The following is an 8,823-nucleotide window of genomic DNA, read 5'->3' on the forward strand; positions in this document are numbered from 1 at the left end:
CACTATACTAATACTGGGTAGGGCCTCCCTTTGCTTAAAAAACATTCTGGTCCATGATGACATGATTGCATCACACAATTCCTGCAGATTTCAGGTGCACTTTCAAGCTGTGAATCTCTGTTCTACCACATCCTAAAGGTGTTCTATTGGATTCAGATCCGGTGACTGGGAAGGCCACTGAAGAACACAGAACTCATTGCCATGTCATGAAACCAGTTTGAGACAACTTTTGCTTTGTGCATTATCATGCTGGAAGTAGCCATTAGAAGATGAGTACATGGGATGCACATGGTGAGCAACAATACTCAAATAGGCAGTAGCATTCAAGCAATGATTGATTGGTATTAACGAGCCCAAAGTGTGCCAAGAAAACATTCCACAAACCATTACACCACCTCCACCAGCTTGGACTGTTGACAGGTGTTCCTAATAAAGTGTTTGGTGAGTATGTATGTCACTGTTCTCTGGGGGATAATCATTCATAATTTAAAAAGATTTAATTAACAGAGGACTCCAAACTGCATGTATCATTGGTCATTTATTGAGGAAACAGAGGTCTTACCTCACATAACGTCTTCTTTCAATACAGTAAAAATACAGTAAGACTCATGGTAAGAACTGTAAAAGTAACATTTTGTGTCACAATACTAATTATGTTGACAAACATTTGCAGAACAACAAAGACTTCACTATGATTGCTGAAAAACTGAGTGGCCATTTGAATTGGCTGGAATGTAGTTCAGTATCTCACAATTCCAAATCCCAGTCTTTCCTGAAACAAAATGTATTTTCAAAACAATTTAGTATAGTGTGTGTGTGTTTGTTAGTTTATGGTATCACAACAACGTTGTTTCACATCACTAGCATGGAATCAATGGGACATAGTCAGTGTGTTTCGTCTCTTGGAATCACGCCGTGGGAATGGCACAAAGCTCTTCACCTCTTTGAAGGATAACCCTATGAGGAAAAGGTTTAGACAATGAAATATCTACAGTATATTGTAACAATAATAAAAGTAAGTAAAAGATAAGTAACTTTGTAAAACAAATTGACAAATTAAAAACAAAATCTTAGATCTGAAAATAAAATGTGACCAATATCTAATATTAAAGAGAAAAAAAAGAAGAGAATTGGCACTTACGTTTCCACTCTTCGAGTGGCAGTGTGGCATTGTCATGACTGTCATCATATGGCAGTGGCTCAGGGCAATCCTCTGGGTCCCTCAAGCCATCAAAATATGGGTGTGCCAGAGCACCTTCGGCTGTCAACCGAGCCTCACTATCAAGGACCAGCATCTTTTCAAGCAAGTCAACAGCTTGAAAAAGTTCAGAAGAGAAACAGTGAATAACAGACAACAGGTTGGAGATGATACTGGATTACAGAACAACCAAATTCAAGTATTGTACTGATGTACAAAATGTGAATAACAGCATTTCATGCGCAATAACAAATGCATTGCAGAGAATGTGTGTGAAATCAATTGAACTCACCATGTGCACTGGCTCTGGGGAACAACATTGAGAAGTCTTTTCTTGGAAAGTGGGGGAGAGATCGTACATAGCTTTTTGCCTTTTTACAAAAAGTCACAAGAGAGAAAAATGTTCAGTCATTTACGTGGACAAATCTAGCAATGGACAAATTCTGACTCCATGGAGAGATTAGAATTATGAATTTATAACAAAATATACACCACATTCTCATTCAGGTAATATCCAGGTGCCAAATCTACCTCTTGACTTTCCAGTTTCTGAACGAAGTCAGGTCCTGGTACTCCAGTCACTTTCATGATCTGAGTCAGCTGGTCCATGTCTGCGAGTCAAAGGTTAGAGTCTATTTGCTTCAATTTCTGTTATTGGTGATTGGCTGTCTTGGCTCAGGTCAAAGGTCAAGAACAGAGATGGACAGTATTAGTAGAGAAAAAGTTGGATATCAGAGTAAATGACAAACGTTGAAATAACACTTTTCAGGAGGTCTGTATATGGCGGAGGCACCTTGGGACAAATCCTAACTTGTGTCAATGGGTGATTTGCATGAAAATTCAAGTAACAGACATGGATTAATCTTTCTGCCTTATATAGACAAAAACAAGCCCTTATATAGACAAAAACATTGCACAAGTAGAGTAAAATGAAAGGATACAGTCTTTCCCTTTGAACAGAGTCTTCCCATTGATCATCTCTCCCATTATACATCCCACGGACCAGATATCCACTAGAATGGGAGTGTATAGGTAAAACATTTTAATTAAAACCATGACATTGAAAACCACATCACATATACTGTACATACAGAGTCAGTGAGTCTTGGAGTATGGTTACTAACACACTCAAATGGTCAGATCATCGTGATATGAAGAACAGTGTGGCAGATATATTAAATTTTTCAGCTTCTTGTTCGGTTATTGCTATATTTGGTAACACATACTTACATTACAGAGGCCTTATCCCTACATAGTTCCAGTATGCATTTGTGCAGTTCAGATCTGTGTCAAATACATTATGTCAAGTACTTTTAAATACCTGCTGCTGCTTTTGATTTAGTTTGCCTAGTACAATTGAGTGCACTTTGATTTTACATATTTGACCCCAGTCTGATGTAGCACATAATGTACATGTATATCATACATTAAACTTGACAAGATAAGACGCATTGTTGTCTCATGTCAGCACCATAACGTTTTAAACTATTATGGCTGGGACACACTGGATACCATTACCTCAGCAGCGCGTGTGCATGGCAGAGCTGCTGCGGCTCTCACGCTTGCGGTTTCCATACAGAGTTTCTGCTGCGGAGCTGCTACTGCCAGCCCTATCTTTGCACATTGAGTTTGCGTTTGCTAATGGCCATCAATAATATAATGTTTCATTTCACTTCATTATAAATTGTTCTGGGTTCAGTCTCTGCTGTCATCCATCTTTAATGAGCAGTTCGAAAAGTGAAACAGTTATAACCAGAAAGCAGTCACGTTGTTTTTGTTTACCCTTGTTCAGAGCAAGAGAGAGAGAAAAGGAGAGGGAGAGAGAGAAACCCCTGCAAAATACTGCCCTTCACCTGATGTTCTTTTAACTTATTAACATAATATAATTATAGCCTATGTGGGGTTTCTGCTATGACTACCGTATATGTAATATACCTATTTTAGTATATTAGTACCTATGTGGCTTTTAATTTGAAACAGATAGCAGAAGTGATGAATACACTAGTATGACGTCACACCGAAAAAATAGACGAGACTCCGACTCTCTATATGGCGTGCCGCTGCAGCCAGGCGCCACGGCATGCGCGGCTCAAGCGGGCTGTGTGGCTGCTCTATCCTGTTAACATGGGCGTCAAAATGAAATGCACACGCGCTGCTGAGGTAGTTATCCAGTGTGTCCCAGCCATTATGGTATTGACTAGACCAGTGTTTCTCAACCCTCTCCTCGGGGCGCCCCAGCCACACCACATATTTGATCTGTTCCACCACCAGCTCACCTGATTCAACTAATCAAGTACAAAGCAATTATGGTTTGTACTTGATTAGGTGAATCAGGTGTGCTGGTGGTGGAACAGATCAAATATGTGTAGCGGCTGGGGCACCCCGAGGAGAGGGTTGAGAAACACTGGACTAGACAATACACGCGTTTTACAAACTACAGTCAAGATCTATGAGGGTGAGAGTGTGTAATAGCTATGATGGTCTTGCCAGTCTGGGTGTAGTGCATCCAGTTTAGAATGACCTCAGGCGCCCGGTACCAGCGAGTCACAACATAGCCGGTCATCTCTGCTTCAGCGTGGCGAGCCAGGCCAAAGTCCAGGATCTGCATCATCAGCAAAGCCATAGTCATAATCCAGGACTTATTCTCTGCATTGATTTTTCATGAATTATCCTATTCATGATTACAAACCTTCAGCTCGCAGTCCTGGTTTACAGCCAGGTTACCGGGCTTAAGGTCCTGCAAAGGAACAGAAGTGTGACTCAAATGCAGAGTGTTGTGGCTGAGATTAAGTTGCTTTTATACCGCAGAAATAATAAACCTAGAGTATAACCACTAAATCTATCAACGGTTTTAGTAACGACAAACCAGGTGGATGGGTAACAGGCAGTTAGGGTGTTATGTAAAATAACATTTGTTCTGCCCATCTTATACTTCACAGTTACCCACCGTACTTTCCAAATCAACACACTTACACATACACTACAAGGGTGTTGTTCCATGAAACAACATCATTGGGCAGGGCGTGTCTAGACGTGAAAGACGTGAAAGATATCAGGGAATTTATCAGGAGTAAGTCTAGTCATCCTACCTGTTTGGGCAGGGTTCTGATGGCGCAATGCTAATGATGACTATTTAAAATAACATTCTCATGCTTCACAGCAGAAATAGTCCTTCTTTCAAATGCCATGTATCTCTAATGCCACTTACCCTATGAATGATGCCAGCTTTGTGAATGTACTGTGACCAGAAGAGGAGAAAAAGTAGACCATTTTTTAAGTACTATGATATAGAACATCAACCATAAAAGATAATTCCATTGAAATACTTACAAAAATTCAAATTTGCCCATGACACACACACGCACGCAAGCATGCACGCACGTACACACTCACGCATGTACACACTCACACACTCACACACACACACACACACACACACACACACACACACACACACACACACACACACACTCACCCTTAGTCCACAGAGTATCTGATAGACAAGAAACTGCACTCGATCTTCTGACAGAACCCCACGGATTTTGGAGAGGTCTGTGAACATGTAAGGCATCACCAGATAGCTGTGGACAGACATAGGTATCATCACTACCACATCAACAGAACTACCCATTGACTGGCTTTATGTGAACGATGACACCAGGTGCTCTCAGAATGTTCAGGCAGAAATTTAATTTCTTGTGTAGTACAAACATGACTCTTGATCAGGTGGAATAATGGATGGATTGTGCAGCTCCATAACATTTCTATCTGCAACATTCTGAACATTTTGTCCTATACTGAGTGAACCCCTGGTTCAACTGAAAGTTACAGGAGCTCAAAGTTCATAGGTAATTTTTGGAGAGTGTGCAACATAGTACAACATGTGTACAACATGTGCTGAAGTCGTTGTGGTAAGGGTTAGTGTCTCATATGGGGTTAACTGGCACACAGACACAGACACTCTCTCTCTCTCTCTCTCTCTCTCTCTCTCTCTCTCTCTCTCTCTCTCTCTCTCTCTCTCTCTCTCTCTCTCTCTCTCTCTCTCTCTCTCTCCTCTCTCTCTCTCTCTCTCTCTCTCTCTCTCTCTCTCTCTCTCTCTCTCTCTCTCTCTCTCTCTCTCTCTCTCTCTCTCTCTCTCCTCTCTATCTCTCTCTCCTCTCTCTCTCTCTCTCTCTCTCTCTCTCTCTCTCTCTCTCTCTCTCTCTCTCTCTCTCTCTCTCTCTACTCTCTCTCTCTCTCTCTCTCTCTCTCTCTCTCTCTCTCTCTCTCTCTCTCTCTCTCTCTCTCTCTCTCTCTCTCTCTCTCTCTCTCTCTCTCTCTCTCTCTCTCTCTCTCTCCATCACACCCTCAATCTGTCACAGCTGAAACCGCAAGGGACCACTCCCAAAATGAGATTGCATGGACAATGCATTGAGCAACAAGAGTTGAGCTAATCAAGTCAATGTCTCCTACCAGATCATCAAAGACATTCTCCACCTCAGCCTCAGGCCTTACTCTGACTGATGTCACAGATAAGTGGTAAATACTCACAAGTCCTGAAAACTGTCGAGGCCAGAGGCGGGAGTAAACACGTCCAGAAGCCCTATCACCTGACGGGAATTTTCAGAGGAGAGAGAGAAGTGGTTGAGAGGAATACTGTAGGTTCCACATTTCAGAAAGATACAAAAAGGCAGGGAAGGTTGGTGATAAGGGATAGAAATGTTTCCCATTATCTTCCCGACAATTATACAGAAATTGTGCATGTCAGTTTTAAAGTCACAGTATATCTTCTTATAATTTTACGGTCAGCTTTGTGAGCACTTGCCACATATAGCAGAAAAATGCACAGCATAAAATCTGATGACTCTGGTAGGGAAAGGCAAGTGATTTTTTCAGAGTCAAAGAGAATAAGTATTATTGCATGATAGGGAAGATTTACATTTACATGTTAAGATAAGACCAGGCCATGTGTACTCACATTTTCATGTTTCATGTGTTTGAGCAGTCGCAGCTCACGATACGCCCTCTTTGCAAAGATCTCTGACTGGAAAGGCCGGTGTAGCTTCTTGATGGCCACCTTCTCTGTAGTCTTTTCATTTATTGATGAGCTGAGGTAAAGAGAAAATAATATTAGGTAAAAAAAAAAAAAATACAATTTACATTACACTTTATGTACTCAATATTGCATGGTGTTTAATATTCATTGGTACAGACTGCAATAAAAGGATACAATTGAGAGATTGAATTAGGAACTAGGTAGTAGGAACCCAAAGCAATATTACAGGTAAACCTTGAAATCTAACGTAGCAGTTACAGTGCCCAGATAAACTGAACCAAAGTGTTCATTGAAGTTGTCATTGTCCATAGAATCAGTTCCAGGGTAAGGAACCAAATAATATGTGTATAATAATATTTTAGAATTTAGGTGAACTATCCCTTTAACAATTATTTGCTTGTGGGAACGTATGCTGCTGATTAGTCTAAACATGGTGAATGTGCACACTGTCTTCACAGCCCTCGGGGTAAATTGCTTAAGATAGACTCTAACTACCCTCCCTTACAATAGACCAAAACGTATGTGATAGCAGCGTTTCTGAGAACAGGTATAAGCTCAGCGTGAAATGTTTTGTTTACCATAATGCGTTAGCGTTGACATGATAACTCGAGGTTGACCAATACTTAGAGTAGATAGTTGCAACACACTTTCTTTGCAGCAGCTTAAGACACGATAACAGTAGTTAGTCTGGTTACATTGTAAACATGTGTGAATACAAGCGAGACATGAATTCAAGAGCAGTGACAGTGTACAGGCGACGTCATGCAACTCACCACACGGAACCGTACGCCCCGGTCCCGATTTGTTTCAACCGTGTGTACTTCTCCTGGACTTCCCACACCGTGCTGTTGATCTCCTCTCGGTGAAACCGTGTCTGAGCCTCCATGTTGAGATTCGGTGAGATCGCGAAGCAAAGACAAGCACGTACTTCTCCCCACCTCCTCCCACGCGCTGTTGCTGCAACTACTTGTTAAAAAGGTCACGACACCAGTCGCAATAAGTCAATAGCTCAATGGAAAGCACTGTGGGGTTTACCATGAGGAAGGTTTGCAATATTGGCTAGGTGATATGTCCAAGATACAGTAGGCTATTACTGGAGTTGATCATTGACGGCCCACGCTATTTCACTATGCGAAATATCAGAAAAATATGACGACCCAATAACTCATAGCTCTCTAATGTTCTGTGAAGCTCAGAGGTTCTTGCTAAAACATGTCAGCTACGATGACTCCAGTTTCCGTTCACACCCACACATGGTGGTAGGTGGTACTGTACTTGTTATGAATAAATTAAATTCTAAATGATTTATTAATCAGCACATTAGGCTACATAAATGGAAAACAACACTACACGTTAGAATCAGATATCATACCTAGATGTAGCTTAGGCCTATAGTCTAAAACATTATTTATGGGAAATTCTCACCTTTCACTGAATGAAGTAAGGAAGTAGGCTACTTAAGTCAAGGGAAAAAATTATCGTTATGCCCAATCCCAAGACATAGCAGATACTTCTTGATGGTTCTCAAAGAATTGGATGAGTGGGACTAGATAGAACCATATTTCCGTATTGGAAAGGGGAAGCGTTCTGTCTTCTTTTAACTACTTGGCTACAGCTTGGATTTGAAATCAAACATTGCTACAAGGTTAAACAGTTTCTCAGCTTTAATTCAATGTTTTCTTTTTTTCAGATTGGTTTCACCATTTAAAATGTTCACTTTTTATGCATAGACCCCCCTATTTCAGGGCACCAACATTAATACATGATTGTCACCTCCTGCCTGGATTATTGCAACAGAGTCCTTCTTGTGGCGCTTTTCCACTACAGGGCCAGCCCTGGTCAGCCCGGTTTATTATCCTTTTTCCACTGCCAAAAGTACCCGTGCCATTTCTGGTACCCGTGCCAAACAAGAACTAAAATAGTTCTTGTTCGGGATGGGTAGCGAAAGTTGGAAGGGTACTTTTTTGCCAGGCTGCGTGTGACGTGTGACGCTGCACACTGTTGATTGGTCAAAGGAAATCGTCATCCCATGTTCATAGATTTCTTCGCTAACCGCCATCTTACCACAACAGATTTCGCTCTATGTCACTACTGTTTCTGTAATAGCTTATTAATAAAGATTAGAAAAATTATGATGACCATCGTATTATCTTAGTTTAATGTCATTTCAATGCATCATAGAACTTTTATTTACAACAAGCATAACAAAAAAATCACTATTATGGCGATGTGCTGTGCCTATGGTGTTCCTCAGTCCAGCGGCAGTCAAATGCCGGTAGATTCGAGAGAAAGAGGGGGGATGGGGGGGGAGTCAGGGGGGGAGTCTGGATCAGTATTTGACGAAGGTCATTTATCGTTAACAGTCATCAGTACGGTTTAATATGAACCTTATGATGTCACAGCAGTGTGATGTCACAGCTGTATGATGTCACCATTGTACCTTCAGAAGATGTCAGTCATGCCTTGTGATGTCATCGTGGGCCACTGTGTGTTCTCAGGACTCTCTGAGCGTATTTACGAACGCACACGATGTTTCTCTACTACACTCTTCTAAGTGTTCACTCCTTCACTGTGAAGAGGGGGAGGGAGG

The 8,823-nt window shown here is 41.3% G+C and overlaps 1 protein-coding gene across 1 annotated transcript; it reads right to left on the reverse strand.

The window, feature by feature from the left end:
• Nucleotides 1-551: 551 nt before the first annotated feature.
• On the reverse strand, nucleotides 552-7,340 carry mapk13 (mitogen-activated protein kinase 13). The gene is made up of 12 exons (XM_080534989.1): nucleotides 7,007-7,340; nucleotides 6,156-6,285; nucleotides 5,729-5,787; nucleotides 4,674-4,779; nucleotides 4,407-4,436; nucleotides 3,888-3,935; nucleotides 3,686-3,800; nucleotides 2,140-2,211; nucleotides 1,730-1,809; nucleotides 1,491-1,569; nucleotides 1,142-1,315; nucleotides 552-957 (listed from the first exon to the last, which is right to left on the reverse strand). Exons 1-12 carry the CDS (start codon nucleotides 7,117-7,119, stop codon nucleotides 872-874), a joined length of 1,092 nt encoding a protein of 363 aa, XP_080391115.1. The 5' UTR covers nucleotides 7,120-7,340; the 3' UTR covers nucleotides 552-871.
• Nucleotides 7,341-8,823: the final 1,483 nt, after the last annotated feature.

Source organism: Nansenia antarctica (genome assembly GCF_963989245.1).
Source record: "Nansenia antarctica genome assembly, chromosome: 6".
Classification (NCBI taxonomy): domain Eukaryota; kingdom Metazoa; phylum Chordata; class Actinopteri; order Argentiniformes; family Microstomatidae; genus Nansenia; species Nansenia antarctica.